This window comes from Caloenas nicobarica, chromosome 22 (genome assembly GCF_036013445.1).
Source record: "Caloenas nicobarica isolate bCalNic1 chromosome 22, bCalNic1.hap1, whole genome shotgun sequence".
Classification (NCBI taxonomy): domain Eukaryota; kingdom Metazoa; phylum Chordata; class Aves; order Columbiformes; family Columbidae; genus Caloenas; species Caloenas nicobarica.
Genome location: NC_088266.1, coordinates 6,946,346 through 6,974,206, shown reverse-complemented (window position 1 = coordinate 6,974,206; position 27,861 = coordinate 6,946,346). Strand labels below are relative to the sequence as shown.

Below are 27,861 nucleotides of genomic sequence, written 5' to 3'. Positions count from 1 at the left end.
ACACCTGGCTTGTTTTCCTTATTACTTCTCTACCCAGCTGAATCGAAAGGAAATGCTACCAAATGGTTTCAAGCTTTCGTTTATCCGCAGGCTTTACTGGCTCGGCAACACTGGTTTGTACTCTTAGAGGGGCCAATATTTGATTGCACTGTTGCAATTCGTGTCTTGCTCATGCTATTCCTATTGACTGTGAAATCTTAGGGCTGCATTGGAGTTATCCGGTTTTGGAGAGGTCCATTCTGATAAATTAGAAATGAAAACTCTGGATAGATAAAAATGCAGGACATGTAGGTCGGATGCAACAGGTTTCCTTCTCAGCCAAAAGTCCAGACAGCTCCCTGAGGCCCCCTCATCCATCTTCTGCTTGCTGGGAGTTTTGCTGGGACAATCGCAGCACCGCCGCCTCCTCACCGGGACTCTGGCCAGTGCCTTGGTGACCTCTCAGAGGTGGTTGATGGGGTTAAAGGTCCCCGACTCTGAAGCTGCTCCTGCCATGTCCAACCAAGCACCCAGAGAGCTCTGGGAGGACGCGTGGAGGGGAGCGTTCTCAGACAGGGACAGCATCATTGCATAAGCCTGGAGGAGGAGAGAGCAACGCAGAGGACACGTGTGAGCGCAGCCGCAGGAGAGGCCACAGCACCCGTGTGAAGCTCAGCAGGGCCTGTTCGGGACCGGCAGGACAGCCGGTGTCCCTGGCCCGGGCCAGCAGCTTGCCAGCGGGGCTGAGGTTACGTCCTCACACTGGGATGACACCCACCACTCCAGCTACTCACATTTGCCACCGAGTTTACGGGCAGTTGTAAGGTTACTTGCAAGAGGCCATTGTTCCCACTGGCTTGGGTAGGACCAGACGCAGCCTGTGCCAGCTTCGCGCGTGGCCACAAACCCACACGCGTGGTTCCAGGCTCTGCTCTCAGGGCAGAGCGGCTACATGCAGAATGCCAATTACTCTGTTTTGCTCTGTAAAAAGTACATCTAGGGACAAGCAGGTGGCCCGGTCACAGCCACAGGAACAGCACAGCGACACCCACGCCAGCTGTGACCCACGGGCAGCAGGACACCCGCCGTGACTCCTGCATGAGCTCACTGGTGCCCACGGAAACCCGTGCAATATGGGCATGAAATGCTCATCAGCATGACCAGTGTGTCCATATGTTCTTGTTGGGGTAGATTTATTGCTGCAGTGAAATGCTTTAAAGTGTCTGCTGAGAAAAATGCGTGGAGACTTCTGTTTTCTCTAGAACAACCTGCTCGCTGCTTTCTAACCCAGATGCTCTCCCTCCTCCACAACTTGTCCCTTCTACCTCTGTGTCCTTCCACAGCCCGCACCAGTGATGTGAAGACTTAGGCAGACGATAACCTCACGTACAAGCAATGTAATCCCCAGCCGTGACGTGGGACAGAAGAGGCCGCGCTCCTCACCCTCCCTGGCTGCGTTAGCTGGCGTTGTGTCTGCTCCTACTTTGCAGGGCACCAAAGACCACAGCGTGACCGGGGCCACGGGCACAGCAGGACCCTGAGCGATGCACCCGTGACGGTGCCCGTGCTGACCAGTCATCCCACTGCAGCTGAGGGTCAGATCTCCTGGTCACGTCACCACATTCCTGCATTGCAGGTGTGCTGGAAGGGGCAGAGCTGTGCAGCGTCGGGACACGCACGCTTCTAACACTGCCCAAAAGCACGGCGGCCACGAGGGAGTGCTGTGCTGCTCGCACAAACCGTGGTTTATTGTTATATTCCTGCACAAAAGACGGCTCGAATTATTTAAGTTACTTACTGTGATTTAAGTGTGGCTACTCCTGCATCTCATACATTATAAAACTGATTCAAAAACCAAAAATAACTCCCCATCCAAGCACACACTAGACTTAACAGTGTAGCACAAACTTCAAGAGAGCAAGCTGTTGCTAAACAGTTAGTACAATTAGCGTATTAGTAACAGGACACAGGTTAAGAGTCAGGCAAGCGGTTTGTGTTTAAATTAGTTTCACCGGGAAAAAAGCTGCGTGCCATCTTCAAGCAGACCTTCCCCAGTTCTTTTGTGAGAATCCTTTTGCAGGGATCAAGATATGAACTTCATAAAACTAGACTCTTTCAGTTTAATGGATCTGCCCCTACCTCCATGTTTTCCTCAGAACCCCGAGAGGTGCTGAGATGTAATTCTGAGGTTTCTTGGTGGGTCTGAACTGGTCAGGCTCAGAGGCAGGCTTCCATTTTACGGTTTGCTTTTAGAAATCAGGGTGATAAATGAGGAAGTCCTGCAGACTTGCTGGACTGCAAGTCTTGGAAATACTCCTGTCTATTTTACCTTTTATAATCAAACCCAAGGATTCTGCAGACCAAACCTCGAGTTTCTTAGTATATACCAACTGAAGACCCATCCCAAACTATAAATAAATAATAGTCATAAAAACATTTATACAGACAGATAAAAACAGACAGATGCCTCTATCTCTCTATGTAAGCATGTTCTCACAGCACAGGCTAAATGATAAATTGATCTGGTGACCTAAAACTGATGCCCACTCCATTTCTCCTCTGTTTTAGCACAGTTGCAACAAGACACAGTTCACATATGATTCACACATTACAGTTAGAACTCCTGCTCACTGGAAGGGGAAAATAAACCTTAGCTAAAGGAGGCCAGCTGCTTGCTAATCCTGTTGGATGTGCTGACGGCGAGCTAGAGAAAATGGTCTGTCATATACCTACCTGGTTTTTAGCCTGCCTGTACAGAGTCTGTTTTATTGTCTCAGAGTCTAAGGTGGAATTAAACACATCTTTAACTTCAAATGCTTCCTCGGCTGCTTTGCGAAGATCCAGCCCCTTCCCAAAATTCGGCATCTGCTCCAAATCTAACAAGCCGGCTTCGTCCTCCTCAACACACCTGTACCAAGGACCAGGGAAGGGGGGAGCTGGCGTTAGCTCATCTCGCCGGGGTTCTGACCTGCATGCACATACCACGGGGGTCTCACAAGCCACATGCGTGAACCGACAGACAGACGGACACAACAACGACACAAAATGCAAGGAGCGGAGAAAAAGTGGAGAGCATGACGATGCACAAACAAGCAGTAGTGCTGGAGGTGCTTCTGATTCAGCGTGGCCACAGTTCACTTTGGTCTCTGTGTGATGTCCAGTTGCTGCCCGCTCCTTGAAATGTCTAACACCTGAACAACACTGCTGCATTTTGAGTCGCAATGACAACAGTGATGCACTGGAGTCAAGTAAGATCCTACTTTGCATCATGGGGCATTTGTTACGAATGCCAGTTGGGAAACTGAGGCAAGTTGAGGCAAAAAGAAAGCTAAGTCTATGCTATGTGCAACAAACTTTAATTTTAAAGGTGTCTAGACATGGCTTGACGTTGGGAAAAAAAAGCCTCACTTTCTCCCAGAGCTCTGCGAACTCCCCTTGAAGTCAACAACATTTTGCTACAACTAGAATGGGCAGAGCAGCACAGAATGGCTGCACACAGGTGCCTCTTCCTTTGCCCTGACCAGCATTTGAGAAAGAAAAACATTATCTGCCGAACTGTGGTGCCCTGAAAATGCTGTTTTCTGTGTCGGGCTAACTGTTCTGATACGAACTTCTCAACTCTTGGACATACACCTTGTCCCAGGTTCTCCCTGCAGTCCACTTGCTTCACGTCCCCCACCATGGTGGAAATGGAATCTCTCAAGTGAATGCTCAAATCAAACCGGAGGGATGACACATGGCTTGAAAAATACAACAAGAGCACTCCCAAGCTACCAGTGACACGGGGTCTGCACCCCGTTGGGTCCTCCAAGGGAAGGGCCCCCTCACCTTCGGGTGTGGTCAAAGCTCATGGTGAGAGATGTGGGCTCTTCATCCTCCTCATCCTCAAACGCTCCCCGGGGCTCTGCTGCGGGCGACGCTGTCTCGTCCTGGGACTTCCCCGTCAGGCTGTCATCATCTTCCTCTTCCAGTTCTTCGTCTTCATCATCCACATCTTCTGTTTTCTCATTTGCTAATCCATGACACTGGGAATTGCCATCAATATCCTGGATTTCTGGCCTGAAATATTTGGTCAAGAGGGAGAAGAAGAAAGAGGAGAGGAGAGGAGAGGAGAGGAGAGGAGAGGAGAGGAGAGGAGAGGAGAGGAGAGGAGAGGAGAGGAGAGGAGAGGAGAGGAGAGGAGAGGAGAGGAGAGGAGAGGAGAGGAGAGGAGAGGAGAGGAGAGGAGAGGAAGAAAACAAAAGAAAAGACAAGAAAAGACACCAAATGTGTAAGTCATGCATTTCCACTGCACTACGACTTTGATAATTGTATACATATGTCTGAATATAGAGACATATTTATGTACGTATACATATTATTTAAACTGCAAGGAAGGGGAAACCGACATGTTTCAGGCATTTAAAAATCGGCCTTCACAGTGTCTTAAAGGCTAATAAGCACGTTGAGTATATACCAAGGCCAATGCTTTTCACATTTTACATCAGCACGTGCCACACTTCTTACTGTTGTTTACGTGGATCACATCACCAAGTGGATTTCTCATACTTACATTTTGGACTTAAATCTTAGTATTGGCATTAAATAGCTATTTGTGAAAACAGGAGAGCAGCAGGTGAAATATCACTCAGTCAAAATAAGGCTTGTGATACGGCCAGATGTGAAACAAACTCATAGACCAGAAAAGCAATACAAGTCACGAGATAATTTTACGTGCTTGTCTACCTTTTATCTGCTAAGGTTGATGCTTGATTCATCTCACTATTTGCAATAAAATTTCTGATTTCAGAGAAATACGAATCCTCTTTTTCATCTAAAAGTGCATGGTTGTCTGATTCCGAGTTTGGGGAGGAGGCACTGGTCCCAAGGTGGTTCGTGATGACTCCGGAGTGCTGGCTCACTGGGAGAGAAACAACAAACAGAACAGGAGAACCAATCAGGTATTGTCAAAGCTGTTACTAAGAGGAAAAATAAAGGAGGAATATTACGCAACGATCCTGTCACTATATATTAATGATTTAACATTGAAGAGGAATCTCATGGACCAAAGCTCCCAAAGGAAGCTCATGTTTTCCAGACTTGCACTGCAGAGAGAAACGTAGGTGATATCCAGCATTTACGGACAGTATACACAATTTCAGAACCGCTACCCATTGCGTAGCTGTTTGCCTATAACTTTTTAATTTTTTTTTTTTTCTGAGGCTGGGAAATCACTTAAGTGCTGGCATTTCTTTTTTGCTGCCTAGTGATACCCACCCTCTGGAAACACCACGTTCCATCAAGGCTTCCCGAGGTGACCAGCGAGACCAGCCCACGGTGCCCTGTGCCGCCAGGCCCCAGCAGAACCCAGCGCCGGCGCCTCCTACCTGGAACGTTCTCGTGCTCGTGTTTCTTCAGGTGCCGGTCCAGGTTGGTCTGCTGCCCAAAGCACCGGTTACACAGGTGACACTTGAACGGCTTCTCCTTGTTATGGATGTTTCGAACGTGCCGCTGGAGGTTGGAGGAGATGCTGAATGACCTGTCACAGTATTTACACCTGAAAAAAACAAGCAAATGCCAAAGAGTGCTACGTGAGAAAAAAAAAAAAAAAAAAGAAAAATCTGACTATCAGAAAACCAGAAAATGTTGGTCTATAAATCTTTACTCAGTTGAGGACCTAGGAAACACAAGGCATTAATCATTCCAGACAAATCTGATATTATTGTTATTCAAGGAACACAAAGAAAGGATTAGGATTAATTAAAAAGTGAGCCGTCCAAACAAATAGGAATTTTAAACAAAAGAATTGCTTTTCCACACATGAATGTAAAAACAAGAAAGGTGAATTTATTTCCGCCACCTTTCTCATTTAGTGGGGGAAGCAGGTGAAATACGGCTGTGGAGGGAGGAGAAAGAAGACAGGAGGAGAAAGAAGGGAGTTTAAATGTATAAAATAGCTATTAGGTAGAATATCCCTATGTGAGACAGTGATCTGGACATACAGAAAGCTCAGATTTACTCGTGAAATTCCTGGCGGTTCTCAAGACGTGGGCAGAACAGCGCGGAACAGCACGCCTTTACAGGTAATTATGGTGATTATTATCATACAACAGCTCCCAGAAAATACACCGTAGTTTCCAAACAGGTGAAGATTTATTCCTATGCAGTGAATATCTGGTTTATGACGAAAAAATGTGGAACGTAAGGAGCCAATGCAGACACTTCAGGGAGACGGAGTGAAGAAACGTTCCCCCCGGAGCGAAGCGGGAGCTGGTTCGGAGCTGCCGGCCCCTCTCCGGGTTCCGATTCCCTCCCGGGCCGGCCCAGGCCCTGCTGAAGCGGCCGGGAGCGGGGCGGCGGCAGCGGCGGGCGGGAGAGGGCGGCTGCGAGCCGCCAGCGCCGCTCTGAATCCGCCTGCATCCTTACACCGCCCTTTAAACGCGTCATTTGTACCTCCGCAAAGCTGCTTTCCGCTTCCAAAACCCACGAGAAGCAGAATCCTCTCTCCGCTACAGACCTTTGCAAATCCTGGCCGCTTAGGGACAAAATAAAACTGTTCCTAAGCCCTGGTAAGTCCGGAACAAAACCACTTGCTTTAGCAGAACAGAATTTGTCCCGCCGAGCTGAGCTGCTGAGTGCGAGGCCTGACGACGGTGCTGCGCTTGGGGACGGTTTTGGAACCTCGTTAGTTCCTTACGGGAAGAGGGGACACAGAACCCACCCCGTGCCTGTGTCATCCCAGTACGAAACTGGATTTGCCTGGGCACTAAGGACATCGTATTGTTTCCTACAGACACAACGGGTTCAAATGCGCGAAGGAGGTGCGAGTGTAAAAAATGTATGCTGTGAAACACACCATTTCCAGATGTGCTACAGCTGTGATTTTTATTTGGTCTCTGAAAATAAACTGATATTATTTTTGGAAATAGCAGAGATACATTTATGAAACACTCTCTCCCACTGAATGTTTATGGATTCCATGTCCACCTTCAAATTTCCTACTGTTCAATCACCAAAAAGAATAAAGTTATTTCAAATAATGAAGCTTTATTATGATTAACCTAGGAAGAAAGCAAAGTTCGTTTTTAAACCACAGTTTTCTCAGCCTTCAAAAGTTTTTTTTTTTCATTTTTTTCAAAAAACACGAATCGAACAACTAAAGAAAACAAGGTGTTATTTGAACATCAGGAAGAACAAGCGGAGTTTATATACTGAGAGCTGAACATCCAGAGATTTCCAGCTCTTATTCTCCTCCTACCTGCGAGCAACTGATGGGTCTGATCCCAGGAGCTGCGAGGGTTCAGCACTTTGGAAAACCGAAATGTCTCAAATACCCCCGTCGTCCCCCAGGGCTGCCACGAGCGGCTCTGCCAGTTCAGTTCCACCGGTGCTGCACGGCCAGCCCCTCCTCGTCTCTGCCGATGCCCCAGGTCCTCCCTCCCTGTCTGTCCCCACCAGCTCTGGGGCCTCTCAAATCAAACTGTCCCTTCCCTGTGTCACCTTGTGCCTGGCACAAGAGGGACATCGGGCACAAGAGGGACATCGGGCACAAGAGGGACATTGGGCACAAGAGGGACATCGGGCACACAAGGGACATCGGGCACAAGAGGGACATTGGCCACAAGAGGGACATCGGGCACACGAGGGACATTGGGCACAAGAGGGACATCGGGCACACGAGGGACATCGGGCACACGAGGGACACGGGGCACACGAGGGACATTGGGCACACGAGGGACACTGGGCACACGAGGGACACGGGGCACACGAGGGACACGGGGTCCCCAGCACCGTCCTGCTGGAGCTGCCTGGGGACCCACATCACTCACGGCTCCAGGGACTTCAAAGGAGCCCTCGCACGCCTACGGTAAGAAAGGTCTGGCCTCCTGCACGTCCATTCATTTAGATGTTCAGGAAGCCTTTGAAAAGTTCCCTTTGACAGGTCCTTGCTCTGACTATGAGCTATGTGGATCCAGGTTAGGGTACGGAGAAAGGATAAAGAGCTTGTTACAAAAATAGAAAACAGAGGGGCATTGGAAAGGAGCAATAGCTGATGTCTTGAAAGCAAAGGGATGAAGGAGACGTACTGCGTTATTTGTGGTCCCAGAGGGGTCGGTACTCGGATCTCTGCTGGTTTTAATCTAAATAAACGACCCAGACAGAGGAACCAGCTTAAATTCAGGGAAGAGGTGAACACAGAGGCAAGAGAAGAATAAAACTCAAAAGAAGTAGTATTTGCTTTGTAAACACACTGACAAAATGCCAGTAAAGTTTCTTCCTTATCAGTTTAAAGTAACACACCAATAGGCTAAAAAAATACAAAGCGGGAGTGAATGATAGTGAAGAACATGCCCGAGCTGGAACGTGGGACCCTGAGGAGCAGCGGCAGCCCTGCAAGCTCGGGGACGCCGAGACAGCTGGTGTGACACAGGGGGGAACGCGCAGCACAACCCCGGAACTGAGCGAGGAACGGAGCTGATCGCCGCACGGGAACACTCCAGCTCTGACCGTACAGCATTCGATAACGCGCTTTGTAAAGCTGCGACAGCAGGACAGCGCCTGCAAAATTATATACTTGTCGGATGATCAATGTGAGCTGTGAGGACAGAATTGCGGTAATAAAGTATAAAACGTGGGGACAGGTACCCTTCCTCTGGATAACTCCTTAATCTCAGGCGCATTTGCGCCAGGGATAAATTTTGGCTACATTTGTAGAAAATGAGAAAGAAGAGATTTTTAGTGAACTATGTGCAATCTTAAATGACACAGCAGACGTCAGCTTTAGTTGTTAGTTTCAGCTTAATGCAGATAACAGGACACGGGGGCCTAAAAGGAAATTAAAGAAAAACAAATTCAAAACAGACGTCAGGAAGCACATCTTTATAGGGGGAATCACGGCAACGCTTCAGGACGGGGTGTAATTCAAGAATCAATTAGAGGGCATCCTGGAGGGAATGGACATTTCAAGGGAGAAAATAAAGTCCTGCTGAATCCAATAGGTTTTAGCTGTTCTCAGGCCAAGTTTTACGTACTTTATGTGATTCTGTGATTCCAGAGAATGAAAACAAAACATAGAAGCAAAGCCACAACCACAATAACCCTTACATTCCTGTGCTCCAAGCACACGGAGCTTCACTAAAATCACCTCGGCTGGGTTTTGCTTGGTAAGCTCAGAACAACAACAACATCTTATTTTTTACAACCTGAGTTTCCAGGTTTTCACAACCCCAACTTAATTTGCATTTCTCTGAAAGCAGCAGTTAAGTTTGATAGTCCTTTGTACCACGGCATTTTGAAATACATGCTACTGAATTTTGGATTTGGTATGGAAGAGTGAAAAGCAGCATGTCTAATTTCACTGTATAGGATACTATCTTTAAATCTTTTCAAATAAGTGCATTTTTAGGAAGGACATTACAGGTATTTCTCACTCTCCAAAAAACATGTAGTACTTTATCTCTATAAAAAGAATTAATTTGCCTTCTTATTGCCCAAGTGCTATTAATTCCTACTTTATACATAATTAAATAGACACCTAGGAAATTTAAGTGACATGGTAAAAAACACATCACTTATCAATGACAATCAGGAATCCAAAGCAAAGCACTTTATTTTCTGGCCTGCCTGCTTCTTGATCTACACCCGGACATTTGGTCCATTCATGTTAGCACTAAGAACACTTAAATTCCTGTTTGGATGAATAACACGGACAGAGTCAAAAGAAACAAACAATCAAAAGAAAAGCTGTAAGAAAGACATCGGCAACCTCCTTTTACCTGCATAAAGTCGGCACTTAAAAACAAGCTTTCCAAACAATTATTGCTGCAGAAGTTGGAAATCTCAGTTCTCAGAGAGGAAAATAAAATCAATGATAATTAAGCTCTTCTGTAAACGTAGCACTAACTCTCTGGAGTGCTGTTATAATGCAACATTGTCCAGAAGTCAAACCTCTATTACAAAAAAAACACACGGGCCATTTTCTGGGAGAAGACCAGATCAAATAAATCTTTATTTTCCTAACCTTTGTTAAGTTGCAGGTCTCCTTTTTTGGAAGAAAACTGGACTAACCATCTCTGAATAAGCGGGAGCAAACGTTTCAGTCAGACAGGGCTGTATAGTGAATACACAGCATTCATTTAAGGCATATCAAATAACGCAACTGAAAAAATCAGAATGGGGAATGGTTCCAAAATATATGTCTGCTTTGGAGAGGGTTTTTAAAATTTTTAATTTACCTAATGTCTACACTCAAAATTCTGGATGACTCTGTATGGAAAAAAAATCTGATTCCGTATGTACCAGGGATCACAATGTGGGAGAGAGTAGCTTCTTAAGTTAAACCAAGCATAAAAATTTGATGTATTTGACCACATGGCCTTTTGCTGCTCATAAATTTGTGTTTCCCTTTATATAATAACTGTTACATTTGCTTTGTTGTGAACTTACGACTGTGTATGGAAATACCATAATCTTAGCTACCAAAAATGAAACTGTTTGAATTGTTAGTACTGCTTGAAAATGTGCGAAACACTTACTCACATTATGGAAAACACAATGCTTGATTTGCAGTGAGCTCTCAATTCATCATTCATTCAGTTTTGCTCATGTATGCACTTATTCTAACAAGAAACCAAGGACGCACTGCAAACTGAAGCCTAAAAATCAGACCAGCTTGTCCACAACCCGCAGAAAAGGTGGTTCGGGCGATTTAAGGCAGGGCACTCTCTAACTTAGATTTTAAAGCAGATACACTACGGGGCTTTTCTTTTCTTGATCCACTACTCCAGACACCTCTGGTATGCATTAGGAAAAGGAAAAAAAAAACCTAGCTAGCCCCAGCAGTTACTTACTGGCAAGCCCTTCAAAACAGCCCGATTTTCAGAGACATTCAGCACCTTCAGCTGTCCCTGAGATGAATGGTGAATGTGAGTGTTAAACAACGCTGCAAATCAGACCACTCGTTTGCCAGCATACATCTAAATATAAGTTAAGTGTCTATCTTCAAGCTGCCAGGCCTGATTATTTTTGGCTGGTACATATAATATACAATCCTATGAATCATTATATGTAATGCTACAGGACTGCGGTATTATGTTGGCACGGCTTTACAGAGAGGAGAAAAAAGAACAGAGTGGTGAATGAGGAGGGTGTGGGAAGGGGTTTTATTGGGGGCTGAAGGAGGAGGGTGTGGGAAGGGGTTTCACGGGGGGCTGAAGGAGGAGGGTGCGGGAAGGGGTTTCACGGGGGGCTGAAGGAGGAGGGTGTTTGCCGGTGTTACCTGTAGGGCTGCTCCCCGGTGTGTGTCCGCAGATGCCGCGTCAGGTTTGCGGAGCGCGGGAAGATCTTCCCGCAGTACCTGGGGGCGGGAGCCACAGAACCGTCAGGTCACCCCCAGACATGGCACCACTGCCGCCCACCCTCTGAAAACCCCTTTTTGCACTAAAAACTGCAGGCACCCACGTGCTGAGGGAGGAAGACGTGGAGGCGAGCCCACAGCTTTTGTGGCAAAGTTGAACACGAGATACATCAAACAAAATATACACCCACTTACTGCCCCAACAAAGATGCAGCGGGAGCCACCACAAGAACCTCTAATAGTTGCAGGTAAAACTGCATAAGCAGATACAGGTTTTTATACCTTTGGTGATCTGCTCCAATAAAAGCTTTTAGCGCTGCAATGGCTGTATAAGTATTTCTGTGGATACAAGTGTGCTTGAAAAAGCGGTTTACAGTATGCTGTGTTCTGAATTGCGTTATTTTGCAATATCAGATGTAGCTGAGATCGCACTCACGTTGGCAACTGTGGCATTTGCTGCCACACACGAGAGACTTGGCTTGGAGGATTCTATTTGCTTGAGAATCTCCAGATCTGCTCTCGAGGTTATTAAAGAATTACAAAGAAAATAGAAGACGCTGATTTTCTACCAGACAAAACAAGCTATTTCAGAGTGAATTAGTCATGAGAATGGCTCTGTTCTAATTCTGTTTTCTCTTTCCACGTCCGTGTGAAGCTGCTCTGTTCCGTGCCCGTGGTGACGCAGTGTCCCCACACGGGTGACGTCCGCCCCCAGCCCCTCACCTGCAGGTGTAGCGCTCCTTGCCCTTGCGCAGGATGGGATCCGACAGCGTGGGCGGCGGCGATCGGAAGCTGAAGGGGTGATGGGGAAGGGGCTGCAGGGACGTGCCACTGTCTGCCTTCATGGCTGCAAAACTCTCCAGTTTCTCCGTCATCGTTTCTATGGCTGACATCTGCAAGCACAAGGCAAGACCTTGTGTCACAAAAATCCACAGGAAGAACAGTATCTGATGCATAAAACATGTCTTTTAGCGCCAGGATGCTGGGCAGAGCCTGTTGCTGGTGTTTGCTCTCACTCCCAGAAGCTGGTTGCACAGCGTGAAACGGAGCCACTGAATCCAGCCAGGAAAGAGAAAAATAGTTGTACTGGGCTCAGAGAAATCAGAAAAGATACAAGCCATGCCCTAGGCATCAGATCTCAGAAATCAGGCGCTTGCTCACCTTTTGCAATGTGCGTGCGCTTACTTTCAGCATTTTAGATTAAAAGTTATCTCAGAACACTTTTGGCTTCCCTCTTTCCAGGGATGACACTGAAATTAGACACCAGGGTCAACTGCTGGGTGTCAAACTCGCCACCCAAACCCTCTTCTCAGACTCAACCCAAAGTCCTGGCAAGCGAGGAGGTTTGATTTCTGATCCAGCGCGGGCGCAGGGGGAGGAGAGGCTGGGGCTGGGAGAGCTCGGACCAGCCCCAGGATGGAGACAGGCCACAGAGAGCTTGCCCAGCAAAGAGCCCAACACTTCAGTTCTGTGCGAGAAGGGCTCAGAAGCCAGTAAAGGTGATGGAAGGATGGGTGGGAGATGGCTGCGCCCCCCGGATTCCAGTCCAAACGTGAGCTGTGGCGGGATGAGTTACGGGCGGGAGCACCAGGACCTACACGTGGGGAGCCGCTGGGATGGGGCGGCACTCGTACAGGCCCAGGGATGAGATGCCACGTGAAATGTTGCTGGAAGCCCGTATCAGCTTTAGTTTGTGTCTCAGCAATGGCCACATCCTCACATAAACACCGGATGAAATGCCACACCAGAAAGAGGGAGAAAACCTTGAGAGACAGGAGGAGGGGAAAGCTAAAAAGGCAAGAAAAGAGCCAGCCTGCACGCACAAAAAGGCTTTGCGTAAAAATCCTACCTAACGAAAAGCGCTTTTGCTTTCATTAAAGCAAAACAGGAAATCCAAATCCAAGAGAGAGACGCAGTTCAGAGGACGAGGCTGACATCTCCAGCGCTCAGTTTTATGCGCTCTCGAGAGCACTATCAAGACACCGAGCAGAAAACACGGATAAAACAAACAAGGCGGCAATAAAGCTGCCTCCTCTCAGCTGACACGGGCGGGAGAGCCCGAGCGGGACAGCGGGCGGAAGGCGGTAGGAAGCCATAGATCACATCTAGATGCTCTATTGTACAGGAAGGGCTGACCTTTTGCACGTTTACACTTTATTAAACTGGGCTCGGGGCGGGGAGAGAGAGCCAAGATATTGTTTAAAATGTATGACTATAAAAAAAAAAAAAAGTTGTCTTAATCACCAAAGAATACATTGTGGAAGGCTGACAACCATTCATAAGCTGTAAAAAAGAGGAGTAGTAAAACCCATTTCTCGATAATAGATCCACGGCCCCTTAGTTGGAGGCTCCCAGCCCATGATAAATAGTAAGTAATACTTAGCGCCAGCCACTTGAAAAGGTTACTTGATCATTTACAGCAAAAGCTCTGCCCCAGCTGCCAGTCATGTAACAAAACCATCACGTTAAAATGCTATCCGGATCTTTCAGAGCTGTGCCACTCAGCCCTTCGCCGGAGTACCTGGAGATATCTTTTGTTGTGCCCTGTTCTTTAGGCACTTAGTCAGAGATGTTTGCTGGCTTGATAGCCGTAGGCTTATTTTAAAATTCTAAACACCGGCCACAGCCTCTCCAGTGGTAAAGGCACTTTGCTATTTAGGGAACAACTGCCTGGTTATAATAAAAAAGAAGGGGAGAAGAAAAGAAACTTAACAGGTGAGGAAAGGTTTTCCATTAAGTTATCAAAAAGTTACACCATTTATTTATGTTGTCCAGAGTTTCATTTAAAATAGACAATGTAAGAATAACTTCCATGGGAGCAGAGAAACTACTGTCAATGACTGGCTAAGAAATAAAAGTTGCCCGAAATTCAGTTTGAGAGAGAAAGCATCTTCCGAATGCTCAGCCTTTATCTGGCTTAATCACATCCCACTCAGGGCCCTCTGTGAGAGCTGGGGAATTACTGACGGAAGAAAAGGCTGAGACCAGACTTGTGCTCGCAGCGAAATGCACGCAGAGCATGGTCTAACTGACCTGGGATGTGGACGTCGGTCTTAATGAAGAAGACGGAAACAGGAGCCCTTGAAAAGAAGATTTCTTAGAAAAAGATCCAGGATAATATTAGATGGGGATCTGGCAGTAAAAATCTGACATTCTTGAACAAATGACCTGTCTTGGCTCACCACACCTGAAATACCTGACTGATGACATAGCATGGGAACAGCCACTCTCCAGATCGAGCGATCTCGACACAACAACCCGCTTTATTAAAAACGAGTTATCAGGAAGTTTCGGGCTCGCGTGATTATAAATTTTAGGCTATTCTGTGTGACAAGCTATTAGAGATAACCAGACCTTCCACATCTTTTCATTGCCATGGGAAGAGGACGTGGTCAGGGTTTCGGGAACAATGTTAATAACCTTCCACCCAATCCTTGCTCCCGCTCAGCGTCTGGACGTTTCTCGTCGTCTCGTTGGGTTGCTTTGCCACACTAGCTCCTCCCTGCTATCAGATTCTTTACAGGCAGATATCCCCACTATTCTAAGTCACACAAACACAGGATGTTCCTGGCCAGCCTGTCACCATTATCCAGCCTGGATGAAGGAAAAATCGGGGGAAGTTATTAACCAAACTCTGAGGCTGATGCGAAACAATGAGGGAACTAAGTTTAGCTGTGAAAGCAACCAGGATCCAGCTTTCACAAACCTGCAAGTTATTTATCTAAGGTGGGAAACACTATCAGAGGAGAACAATGCATGTGAATATAAAGGAGAGCACAATAAGGAGCACAGAGCCCAGCGTGTGCTCAGGGCAGCAGGGGCGGAGGAGAGCGGGTGACACCGCAGGGACGTCGGGCAGCCTGCGGCACAACTGCTGCGGCATCGTTGTGGAGCGAGGAGGCCAGAGGGCAAGAGCAGCACCGCCTGTGGGAGAGAACACACCTTCTCCATAGGTGACCCACCACCTGCCAGCGCAGGCAGAACTGAACCCCCGTCCTCACCGCCCTGCGCTCTCGCACTCCCCAGAAGATGTAAGGGAGAGTCGGGCAGGTACCGAACGGTCCCGCTCGGATGCTGGGGGGGTCTCTCCACTTTGCACCACTGCCAATGATGGCACGGGGTGTTCCCAACGGAAACGGTTTGCAGGCGTTCTGGCGTGTGAAAGGGGTGGCAGATGACCTGAGTTGTCCAGTCCTCATCCCTGTTCTGCTAATGTGAAGGGAACAGCAAGGCACAGCCACCGCCATCCTCACGGCCAGCATGGAAAAAGCATTTGCAGTGACTGGTGGAAAACAGTGGAGCGTCCGGTCAGGCCCTTGGACGAGAACGGGTCTGATCCAAGTGACCTGTTTGCACCAGCTCCATCTCAAACTTCTCGGCATTCAACCAACACCGCGTTACAACTTCCCCGCTTTTACCTGGGGGTGAAAAAGCAGCGGGGAGGGTCGCAGGTACTTCTCCTTGAGGGCACCCACAGGGTCTGTCACCTTCCGCTTCTCCACCCTGCTGGACAACAACAAGAGGGTTACGTACCCCAACACACAGCCAAACCGCTGCCGGAGGGGCTTCAGTCACACACGGGAGGCTATTCCCCTACCGACACCAACGTCTTTGTCCCGCTTCTACTGGATACTACAAATTATGACCCACGTCACCCCAAAAAAGGCACTGGGAACGATAGGAAAACAGGGCCCCTCCTTTGGGCAATGTTTTTTTAGCCAGCGGACTGATGACTAAGAAAACATTTTGATCTTTCCTTGTGAGAACTCATGCCCCCACTATAGTGGTTTATAAGTCTCTGTTGTTGTGAAATGTCATGAAAAAAATCACATTTACAGCAAAAGCAACGTTTAAGTGGGAAAAGCTCGAGAGTCCACAGCAGGCAGCCACTGCATGGAAAAAAATTGTCTTTGAGAGTTTGCCTTAAGAGTTCACACTGGGCCAGACTGCGCAGCCCCAAGCGTGCTGAAAACATTAGGTGTTTCATATTTATTTCCTCCCTTGCTGCTGAGATATAATATGCATCGAGTTTAGTTGGCAAGTGTATGCAGACAACAATTTAAAAAGTTAGGAACGGGTGGGAGGTTTCTGAAGTGACTTAGGAACAGGAGTTCTTCTGATATCACTTCGGCCTACTCAAATATTCCTTGCTTAAGCACCTTATGATGCAGAAACGATCCTAAAGTTAGGTTCTTTTTTAGAAAATACTGGCCTTGCTTTCGCAAAAGATTCTACTTGCAGGGAAGCTGTCATGTGAGATCACCCAAAAAGAGAAACTGAAACATCCTCTACAGGAAAAAAAGTGCTATGAAAGTAACTCCAACAAATGCAGCTGCATCTTTAAATTACTGGAATTGAGTCCATCTCAGCTAAACCAGCAGAAATCCCATAGTAAGAGTAATTTTAACAACATTAGTCCAGCATAAATGAGAGCAAATTATTTTGCTGCATTTCAGCTGATTGGTGTGTGGATCAAATTACCAAAGAGTTTAAAAGAAGAGTCATGCAGAGCGCTATTTAGCGAACTGTATTTAATCTGCATTTAATTTTTCTTAGGTAGAAGAAAAGAGAAGAGCTGGATTTGAAATGCAGCCATAATTACGATGCTTTGGAAGGCACTTGTTTTTTACGGGCATGAGTTTTCAGAAAAACAACAATCTGTAAAACAATACGTGAGAAGTTTTTCCCCGGCACAAGGTAAAACAGCAAAACCGCAGCGAGGAACACCCCGACCAGGGAGGTTTTACCCTCTGCGAGGGGCTGGAATCAACCAGGGAAAAGCCCCTGACCGTGGCAGCCCCGGCTCTTGGCACCAGGAACCCAAAACCTCGGGGAACCGCAGCGTTTCACGCGGCTTCGCCACCTCCCCACGTCAGGTGATGAGAACACGACGCACAAAGGTCCTCGTCAGAGCCGAATTCCGCAGCGAGCAGAGGATTAAGCTGCTTTTCAGCCCTGTGCCTGAGAACATTACCTTCGCAGGGCTGAGCTAAAAGCTGCACTGATTGCGGGCTGTCTGGCTGCGTTGTATTAGATCACCAGGAGAAAATGTCAAGGATTTAAGTGGCCTTTGGGAGAAAAACGAAGGAGCCAAATGATGTGAGAGAGTCTGATAAAGAGAAGTTTAGAAACAAAATATTTCCATATTTTTTAAGCTGGGACTTGGAAGCTCTGCTGTTTAGCTCATTACATCAGAAGTCTGATTCACAAGCGACTCCACCACTGACTTTCTATTTTAATATATTACTAAAACTATATGCATCCCATGGAATGCAACAAACGATGCCCCCATCCTCCACTTCCATCTGTCTTCTGGACCTTTACGGTTTTCCCGAGGCTGCTATTTTAATTGGCAATGGCTTTTTCAGCCCATGTTATTTTAACATTCCTACTGAGAATGCCCAGAGGTGGCAGGATCCTACGCTAACTCCAAGATTTTGCCTGTCTATCCCATTTATTTACTTTTTTCCAGAAGTGCTTTCTACAAAAATAACTACCGGACTGTATACATCACCACTGATTCTTGCGGGGGGAGATGGGCACGGTGGGTCCCAGACGGAACACGTACGTGTCCCGGGCTGTGATGTGGCCGTTTCCATCGCAGATGGGAGCGTGTCAGCGAGGAACAGCATCAGCCCCGAGCGTGCTGGCACAGCGAGAGACGCTTTCTCAACAGCAACAACGCGGGCTCGCTAATCCTCCTCCCGGCTGACAGCTCCTTGGCCTGGCTAGACACTGACATCATTTTTTCCCACAGTTATCACCCGTACAACGGCAGCAGGGCAGTGACATAGGTGCTGTTCTCCCAGCCCGTGTTTCCAGCCCGGTTGTCGTTCGCAGCCCTTTGAACACCCGGGCGACCCGGTCCCAGTGCTGACACGATCGCTCCGCGGTGTCTGTGAGTCTGTCCAGCCCCAGGAAAACAGGGGCTCCAGCGGCACGTCCCGGACGGGGATCACAGCAGGGCTCGCGCCGCAGCCCCGGGCACGCTCCGGACCCCGAGAGCAAACCACCCGCTGCCAGGAACCGGCTGCTCAATCCAACAGAGTCCAGGAGCCCTGGGGCCAAGCCCAGGGACTGAGATGGATGAAGCATCCTGTCCTCAGGGAGAATTAATTGCCACGTTAATGGCTAAATCAAGCTGGTTTGGGACATCTCTTTTCACTGGACTTTGCTAGAAAGAAGCAAACGGTATTTGCTGTGTGACAAATACAGGAGGAGAACAAGGGCAGTGCCAGCGCCCAGACGGGTAATACGCAAACTGGTACCCCCACTTAAAACCACTTTTCATTTAGAAAGAGGTTTTATAAATAGCTCTAAACCAACAAAAGGCTCAAGTCTGCCCCATACATCATCTTCTGAATTCATTCCTTCTGGGAGTGTAACTGGCATTTGGATAACTTCATCCCGTCTGCTTTACACATGCCTTCCACGTTCAGCTTATTCTAGGCATGACATAACGAATCCGGCCTTCCTCAAAAACCAGCCGTTTCAAGAGAAACTAGACACCCCTTGTTATCTCCTAAGAAAGTTGAGTTTGCAAGAAACCTATCTGGGAGAGATCCAGATAATAACACGTTACCATGTATTTACACAGTACTTGTTACTCGAGACTTAAAAACACTTGAAAAGGCTGAGTCCACAACGGCTCTTCCTATGAACTGAAAAACTCTAAGAAAACAGAATCAGAAAGCAAACGGGGGGTGAGGAGGAAGCAAGGTGAAGCGGCACAAAAGGCCATCGCGCAGCGCTTCCCGGGGCTCCTGACTCACTCCCAGCAGCCGAACTCCACATGCCTATCAGATCAAACCTCTGGAATTTTCCCAGCACAAGTGCCATCTTAGCATTGGCTCGTGGGAGAGTCCTTAGATAGGTCAAGTTTCTTATCAAGATAAGGATGTGTTCTTATACCTATTGATTACGAGCACTCCTTTCAATTATTCAGCCCTTTCGATTCAGAAAATTCAAGTTGCTGTGACAGAGAGCGGGACGACCAGCTGCAGCAGACTTGTGCTGCGCCTTCTAAACAACCTACATCCTGATCTGCCTTAAGTTGCGAGGCCGGCTAGGAAATGAGCTCGTTAGGGAAACGCTTAAGGCAGGGTATGTTAATACCTGTATATGGGGTCCATGAAAAAGGGTGATGGCTTAGCGTAATGCAGGGATGGCTGCTGAGGCAGTTGAGACTGGGAAATCTTGGGTAAGACTTCACTTGCCATCAGCTTCCTTTCCCCATAAATGTGGTTTTTCCGTGGCTCTCTTCCTCCGTTCTGACTGGCTCGGATGCGGTTGCCGATGCTCAGATCCAGCGGCTGTTCCTCCCCCGAGGACGGGGCTGGCAGGACCTTGGGTGGCGGCAAGATTGGCTTAATCTCTTTTGGCTTTGTGGTGAGATCGAAGGGCGACTCGGAGCTGGTGCTGCCCACTTTGTGGAGGTCCCTGGGTGACTTTGGTTCTGCCTTGACCAGCAAGTTGTGATTGAGGGTCCGCTCCGCGAAAGGATAGAGAGAATGGGGGAAATTGGGGAGGAACTGAAAAGGGAACATGGAATGATAGGGGAGCGAACCCATCTTTTTCTCTTGCATCCCCATAAAGCCAGGCCCAAAATATTTTTCTGCAATGGAGGCAATAGCTTTAATAGAGTCATTAGCTGCTCCCGTGGCCGGCAGCAGGTGCTCTTCGGGGGGAGGAAAGAAGGAATGCTGAGAATAGAAGAGAGGGATCTCACTCGTGTTGTTGGTGGAGCTTGCGGACACAGAGCTGCTGACAAAATCTGGCTTGCTCTCCATTGGTTTGCTCTTATCTTTCGTTTTGTCCCTGTCACTCTCTGCATCGCTGTCCAGGTCCGAACCGGTGCCAGTGGTGGTGTCCAGATCTGTGCCCGTGGTTGTGTTGACATCCTCAAAGTCGCTGCCGTCGGACATGTCACTGTTCCTGGCTTTTAGCTTCTCCAGGTAGGAGTTTTCCAGGCTGCTCTCGCACTTCTCCTCTCCCGCAGCGGCCTGGTTGCTGTTGCTCACCGCGGAGAGGAGGGGAAGCGCCGGGTTGCCGAGGGGGCTGGGAAGCTTTGCGTCCGGAGTGTGGTTGAGGGGACTCTTGAGCAGTTGTGTGGGTGGTAACAAGGGGGGCCTGGGGTACAGAGACGGTGGGAAAATCCCCGGGAAGCCCGGGGTGAGGGCCGGGAAGGCCGGGGGCGCGGGGGAGAACGGAAGACCCCCCGGGTGCGGGCGGGACGGGAAATAATCATTAAACCCCAGGCTGGCGTGGTTGAGGTTGGGAGAGGGCTTGGATTTGTCCATCATGGAGGTGGGCGTGAGGGGGAGGCCGGGAGCGAAGATCCCGGCGGGGCTGTAATGGTTCTTGCCCTCGCAGAAGCGGCGGTGCTTGTTGAGGGAGGAGGTAGTGCTGAACATCTGCCCGCAGTCCTTGCACTTGATCTGCGTGCGGCAGTCCGCGTGCATCCGCTTGTGCCGGCACAGGTTGGAGAACTGCGTGTAGGACTTGTGACAGACCTCACCTAAAGCGTCAACAGAAACCAACAGCAAAAGCGATATGAAATTACCAGGAACTGGCCGGGGGGGCGTGAGGAGCTTCTCCAGCCGCCCCCTCCCGGCCCCCGCCAGCCCCTTTCCCCACAGACAGAAGAAAAGAGGCAAAAAGTACAATAATAACGCATTTGCCCTTCAATACACCTCCTTACTAGAGAACCCCTCAACAAGCAACTCTCTACAGAAGTCTGACGGGATGTTGTACTCCTGCTCTAACATTTTTTTTTAATTTTCAATAAAGATAATGATGCGTTTCAACGCTAATATCTATTTATTTGATTTGCTTTCCCCGTAGTCCTGGCATGGCAGGAAGTATTGAAGGCTGAAGGGAGAACCTTGCCTCATTTAATCAAATCCACCCTTTCTTTAATGCCATTAATAGCAAGCAACCACTCCGTAGGGATGTCCTATAAATACTTTGCCAGCCAGGCCTCAGTTCAAATAGAAGCAGGGTGAGATCTTGTGTGTATTAAATTATTAAGACACCTTAGCAATGCTACGTTAATGCTACATCAATGTTTTCTTTAACAACCTGTAAATACCAAGCTCTCAAAACGTGATTTTTTAATGACCTCTTTCACCTACGGACTTTGCTGGTGTGGAAGGAACAGGGCAAAGTAAGAAAAAAATCCCACCCAAACTTTTCTATATATCAAAACGCTGTAACTTTTTATTATCTGATGCCTCTTTCAACATAGGAATAAATTCTGCTGCTTAGTGAATTCACACAGTTCTTTCTCGGGAGAATTGCTGTTATCACCATTTTGTAAACAGGGAAAGTGAGACAAAGAGAGGGAAGGTGTGTTGTTCACCCAAACCCGGGCTCTCCTGACACCCCGTCCTCCCGCTCCCGACGAAGCCGCCCTCCCTCCATCCCTCCCTCCTGCCTTTTACTGACAGCTACATGCAAGTGTGACTTTCCCTTTATTTTTCCTAAATCTTTAGAATTTACATCAGTGCTTGCGTATCAAACGACTGCCAGGAGAATATTTCACTGGCAGCTCTGAAAATATAAGGGGAAGTCCCTTGAAATTCCAAGCAAAGATTATTAAAACTTAACAAAATTCTCTAAAGAAAAGCGTGACAGGTATGAGGACTCGCATCATCATCCTAAAATAAGGAAAAATGGAAAATTTTTGTTTAAGTCTCCGGTTATACAATGATTTAATAACTCTGCGTGTACTTGCTGTTCTGTGTTCCGTGGTTATAAAGTTACAGTTTGGGGATTTTTTTAAAGCCAAGTATTGTGGTGTAAAAACCAACCAAACACATGCGCAAACTCTTCTTCGTGGAACAGGAGAGAAAAGCGTCGCAGCGCGTCCTCCTCATCCCCCGCTAATGGGTTCCATCCCCACGCATGTGACTCCGCCTGGCACATCTGAACTCGGCGGAATCCGCCTCGCGTTGCTCTGCACACTGATCTAGACTGACAACCCCTAATTCTTATGAGGTGAGAGTGAGGAGATTATGAGAAGAAATCATTCATCTCACTGTGGCAATGCTATGAGATCCAAATTATCTCTTTCATGTGCCCGTCATCTAATGAAGGATTGCATCAAAATGAGCAATAAGAGTATTTTTTCTTCCTCCACTGACACCCATCTGATTATCTCAGAGCACATTAATGAAACGAGTCTCCCAGGATACTCCTGCATACTGTTCCCATTACAGCAATAGGGGAAAAAAAGGCAGAAGTGGGTTCAGTGGCTTCCCTACCGTAACATCAAAGCCCGGAATCAAACACAGATCCCATTCTGTGCTTGAACAGCGCTGGCTGAGGGGCGTCGGGAAGGAGCCCCTAAAGTTCCGGGAGCTTTGTTGTGACACGAGCCACTTTTCTGCACAGTTATCAAAATCCAATAGGTGCTGTGTCAATTAAAAAAATATACAACCCTGAGAATGACAAGGGATGAGACGAACGGCTCTCGGGGGAAAAGGCCCTTGTGGAAATACTGCACTAAAGAGAGCACTGAGGACACAGTTAATCTGCTATTTATTCGGCTCCCAAGCATTACCTAGATGAAACATGCAGTAAATAAAGAAGGAAAAAATCTCTTTCTAAAAACCACATTCTTCTCGTGTCTGTGACTATTCCAAATTCTTTACTACAGCTACAGGATTTGAGGCACCCCTGAAAAACATTTCGATCAGGCTGTGTCAGCTATTTATTTATGTCACCAACATGAACGCTCAAAAATTATTAAGGAAAAAAAAAAGATGAGAGGAAGAAAAGATACGAGCAAATGGCATCGCTAGGACTGGTGAGAGACTCAGCTTTTAGCTCGTCAAGAAAGTCAAAAACTGCCACGAATGTTTACTGAAAAAACAGGGAGCACGCAAAAAAAAAATAAAAAAGAAAAAAAAAAGGCTGTGGAATTTCATCTTGTGCTCTGACCTATGAAATGACTGCGGCTGCTCACAGAGGGGCAGCTCGAACCGGGGGCCCCGCAGGATCCGTGCAGTTACAGGACAACTTACATATGAAAGGTTTGACGGTGCTGTGGATGTGCTTGTGCTGCTTGAGGCCGGACGAGGTGGCGAAGGTCTTGCCGCAGTCCGGGCAGGCGTGCGCCCGCGCGCCCACGTGCTGCGATCGGATGTGCCGCTGCAGGTTGCTGGGGTCCGTAAACACCTGGGAGAGAAAACGCCTTGAGGGGGGGACACAGGGCGGCAGGGCGAAGAGCGTGTACGTGAAAAGCTTGGTGAATTTTGCCGTTTGTTGCCACCACCGCTCCTGGCATTGGGAGGGCGGGTGTTCCCCTCCTGCGCAATGTCACCTGCCGCCCCGGGAGATGTTCCAGCACCCAAAGGCGCGTTCCTCGGGGCGAGGCTGAGCTCCGCAGCCACACTGAGCTGTCCCTGTGTCACCGCGCTCCACGTCACGGCCAGGCCACCAGACCATGCTGGTGTGGGTCACCCGTCCCCTGCGCCCCTTCCCCAGGTCCCCGCGCCCCGGCCCCGGCAAAGCCGCTCGCGGTCCCCGCCTCCTGCCCCGTACCTTAACACAGTTTTCACATTCAAACCGTTTCCCGCTGTCGTGAGACATTTGGTGCCGAATCAGGTTGGATTTCCAGTTGAAAGCCTTGGGACACTGGTCGCACTTGTACTCGCGCTCCTCGGTGTGGATCACCATGTGCTGCTCCAGGCTGGCGGACAGAGACACGGGCTGAGCCAGCCGAACCGGGCACCAGGGACGCGGCGCACGCGCGGCACGCGCCATCACGGCACGCACCACCGCAGGGCTCCTGCCCCGCGTCAGCGAGGTTTGAAACCCAGAGAGAAGATTATAGACGGCGACAGAGAAACGGCCGCGAGCCCGGGGGGTTTCCAGGCCTCGCCGCCGCTGCCCAGGACTCGCTGTGAAAAGCAGGTGAGCGGCACATCGACCATGAGAGGGGCAGCGAGACGCAAATACCGTTTCGGTTTTTGGCATTTATTTCACTGCCTTATTCTGTCTCAAAACGTTGCTGTGTTTTATGATATTTCTTATTAAAAACCTGAGTCTGTTTACAAGGGGGAAAAGAAGGTAAAACCAGACCTGACCCTGCAGGTTCCTGAAGGGAAAAATGAGCACTTTGTGCCCAAGACTCCTGTGGCATCCCCGCAGGGAAAGACAAGATATTAGCTGTTGCTGCTGAGACTATCACGTTGCCGTTTTCATGGGCACAAAGCCCACGGCTTCCCAGAACACAGCAACTTAACATTGGAAAGAAACGTGATAAGGTGCAAACACATTTCACTTCTAAATGTCAGACATCTTTTATTACTTAACTCGGCAATTTTGACTTCTGCCAGTTGGCAGCTTCTCCCAGGCCAGGAGGATGATGATGGCGAAGCAAAGCGGCTTCTGGAGCGGGGCCAGGGCAGCGACGGCTTTTCAGAGAGAGAACGGGGTGCTCTCCTTCCCTGTGCCCACCCACTGTCCCCGCGCTCAGCCCGCAGCGCTCTGGGGCCACCCAGCCCGCGGGGACACCGAGGGACGGCACCGCCGCTGGCAGCGAGGCAGGTTCGGAGCCTGGAAACCACCCCGCTGAAGACCGAGTGCTGTAAAACGTACCACGGGCGCTGGAAGTGCTGCACCTCCCAGGCCAGCCCTCGGAAACAAAGGAAGTTCTGCATCCTTCGCTGCCTTCGGTGGAGTTTAATCGAGTTATGAACTCTCTTACTGTGAATTCTGACAAACTTATGTGAAATCTGCTGCTGCCTGAAATCCCCTACAGATTGATATTAAACCATTCCTATGGAACTTTAAAGCACAGCTATATTTTTAATAGGAACATTAAAACGCAAGACTACTGGAAAACCCTGCCAGTCTTCACTAACTGCTACAGGACACCTCTGCAGCAGGTAACTCCTGGGCATTTCCACGGAGCCAGAGGGATTCAGAAACCCAGGAATCGACTCAGCCTCCACATTGTCCTCGGGGCTGTGCTGCTCTCACTCCCTTCAGACGCCCGCGGGGACACTGTGTGACAACCAGCATCCCCGCATGGAGCAGAAAGGGCCTGGCACGGGGTCCTGCGAAACCCCCAGGATAAAGACTAACTGCACCGACACTTGACCCGCGCTGGAATCTTGGTGGCCCGCGGGCATTCGGTGGCCCAGGAACACGGGCAGCCCCGCGGAAGGTGGGGTCATCACCAGTGGGCTCGGTGGGACTGCGCCCCCGGCATCTCCCCCGGGTCTCAGCAGCCACCGGCCTCCTGTTCCCCAAAGAGCCTCCTCTGCCTTCGACTCACATAATTAATATTCACACACATGCCCCTCATAAACTGCCGATCCACTCATTTTAAAGAAGCAATATTCGTTTCACTGAAGAAACGGTGTTCTTAGCATTACAAATTTTTTTACACATACAAAGAAATATATACCTTTCATATACATATACAAAAATAGGTTCCTGTTAACTGTGATTTATGAGTTTATTTAGAGCAAATATGGACAAACTAATATGCTGTTTAGAGGCAAGTACCTACTGGGATTAGCAAAACATTTATTTATTTAGTCAGCTGCTAAATGCTCAATTTCGGTTCCCCAGTGGCACTCTTGATTTGATCTGTATTAACTTCTGAAAAATTATAAGACCATCTAGGTATGCTGGCCATATAGATTCCGTGTTTTACTGGCTTTCTCAGTACATAAAATGCAGCAGATTGATGGGGTGGGGTAGATATGGACATTCTCTCCAGGTCCACACGATCCATCAGTGCACGGTACACTGAATGGGGATGTTGCTGTCTCTGTCTTTCCCCTGACAAAAAAATGACTTCATATTATTTGCTTAAAGAATCCCCAACCAAAATATTTGGGACCAATGCTCTAGAAGGCAACGCAGCCACTATCCGCCTGTCACAGCCCTGAAGAAGTCACAGGCAATTCAGAAAACAACCATTTAAACTTGATATTGCCAATAATCTGTGGGTGCCTCTACCAGTGGATAACGAAAAGCATCACAGTCTGTGAAACCAAAGAGGAACAAAATGCCGCCCCATAGCTAATGACACTGGAGGAACGTAAAAAGGACTTTCCTGAGCCCTGCGGACAAAGGGAAGGGCAATCCCCGCAGCCGTCCCAGCTCCCACCCTGGCCCCACATCTCCCCGTCCCAGCCAGGACCGTGCAGGAGCAACCGGGCCGGGGCGGGTCTGGGGTCTCCCGGTACCTGTATTTGTTGGGGAACATCCTCTCGCAGTCCTTGCACTCGTAGACCTGCCCATCGCCGAGTCCCTCCTGCTTGATGTCCTCGCTCAGGCTCTCGTACAGGGAGCCCACGGCGCTGCAGGCGTATTTCTTGTGCCGCCGCAGGTCCAGCTTGGACTGGAACAGCTCGTCGCAGTCCTCGCAGCGAAACGTGGGCTCTTCTGCAACAGACACACAAGACGATTTTGACTGGTGGGTCAAGAAGTCTGTTTTACCCAACAGATGTAAAGAAGATGTAATATTCTGTGAGGATCTATCACACAAACCAAGAGGAAATTTGCAGAGAGAAACCAAGGTGGGCTGTGCCCACAGGTTGCTTTCACTTTAGGCATTAAGAAAAAAATAAATACATCACACAACCAGGAGAGATCTTGTTTTCTTTGTGTCCTGGCCTCTGCTGAGACCCACAAGAATCAGCAGATGCACAAAATACTGGGGCTACTTCTGGAGCACCGCATTTGTTTGCAATGAGGTTTTCTGAAATTATGAATGAGCTTTTCCTCAAAAGGGGCTGCCAGGGAAGAAAAGGACAAACCACATTCATAAAGACAGACACTGGGAAAAGCAAATCGCCACAGCACAAACCTGGAGAAGCTCCTTTCTAAGAAAGTGTCTTTCTATTATAATGTTATCCCCTTAACTCGTCCCACACAGCGGCAGCAGCTCAGAGCGCCATCAAACCCGACGAGTTCAAAACCAGAGCACCGTGGAAGAAAGAAAAAGGAGCCAAATTCTTTGTTGTTGTGCTTTTTTTTTTTTTAGGGAAAAAAAAAGAAATCTAATGCACATAATAAATTATTGTAGTCAAGGTCAAACAAATTAAAAAGAGGGCAGCTATTATTAAGTTTACAAGGCAGCATCCTGACCATGGTGCCAAGCCAAACAATCAGCTCGGAGCTGTAAATTTTCCAGAACAACCTCTGCGAGGAGTCGGGAAGCTCCGGGTTCCTCCACCCACAGCCGCTCCAAACAGCAGCTTTTGCAGCCACCGCTCGGTCCCCGCGGCTGCGTTGCCCCATCCTCCTCTGCGCTCTGCCTCCGGGGCTCTGCTTCCTATTCAGTTTTATTCTCTTTTTCTGGTAGCTTCACTTTCCAAAGGAAAGACTGTGGTAAAGCGCGTTAGCTCAGAGGGAAGGGAGGAAATACTCTGTGAGACGCGGCAAGAGCCGCTGCTGTGCTGGATCCGTCCCCGCGGGAGGGGACGCGCCTGGAGCCCCGTTCAAAACCTGCAGCCCCCCAGCAAACCCCCACTTTAAATACCCCATGCACTTGTCCGTCCTAAGCTCTGCACAGTTACAAC

At 48.5% G+C, this 27,861-nt stretch overlaps 1 protein-coding gene across 1 annotated transcript in view; it reads right to left on the bottom strand.

Moving 5' to 3' along the window:
• Positions 1-441: 441 nt before the first annotated feature.
• PRDM16 (PR/SET domain 16) overlaps positions 442-27,861 on the bottom strand; it is a 145,491-nt gene continuing 118,071 nt past the window's right edge. The window contains exons 7-18 of the mRNA XM_065650299.1: positions 26,524-26,722; positions 23,861-24,008; positions 23,341-23,494; positions 19,430-20,831; positions 15,733-15,817; positions 12,038-12,207; positions 11,237-11,314; positions 5,346-5,515; positions 4,705-4,879; positions 3,808-4,038; positions 2,713-2,887; positions 442-576 (exon numbers count right to left, since the gene is read on the bottom strand). Coding sequence (XP_065506371.1) covers positions 442-576; positions 2,713-2,887; positions 3,808-4,038; positions 4,705-4,879; positions 5,346-5,515; positions 11,237-11,314; positions 12,038-12,207; positions 15,733-15,817; positions 19,430-20,831; positions 23,341-23,494; positions 23,861-24,008; positions 26,524-26,722 — 3,122 coding nt within the window. The remainder of the gene's footprint in view (positions 577-2,712; positions 2,888-3,807; positions 4,039-4,704; positions 4,880-5,345; positions 5,516-11,236; positions 11,315-12,037; positions 12,208-15,732; positions 15,818-19,429; positions 20,832-23,340; positions 23,495-23,860; positions 24,009-26,523; positions 26,723-27,861) is intronic.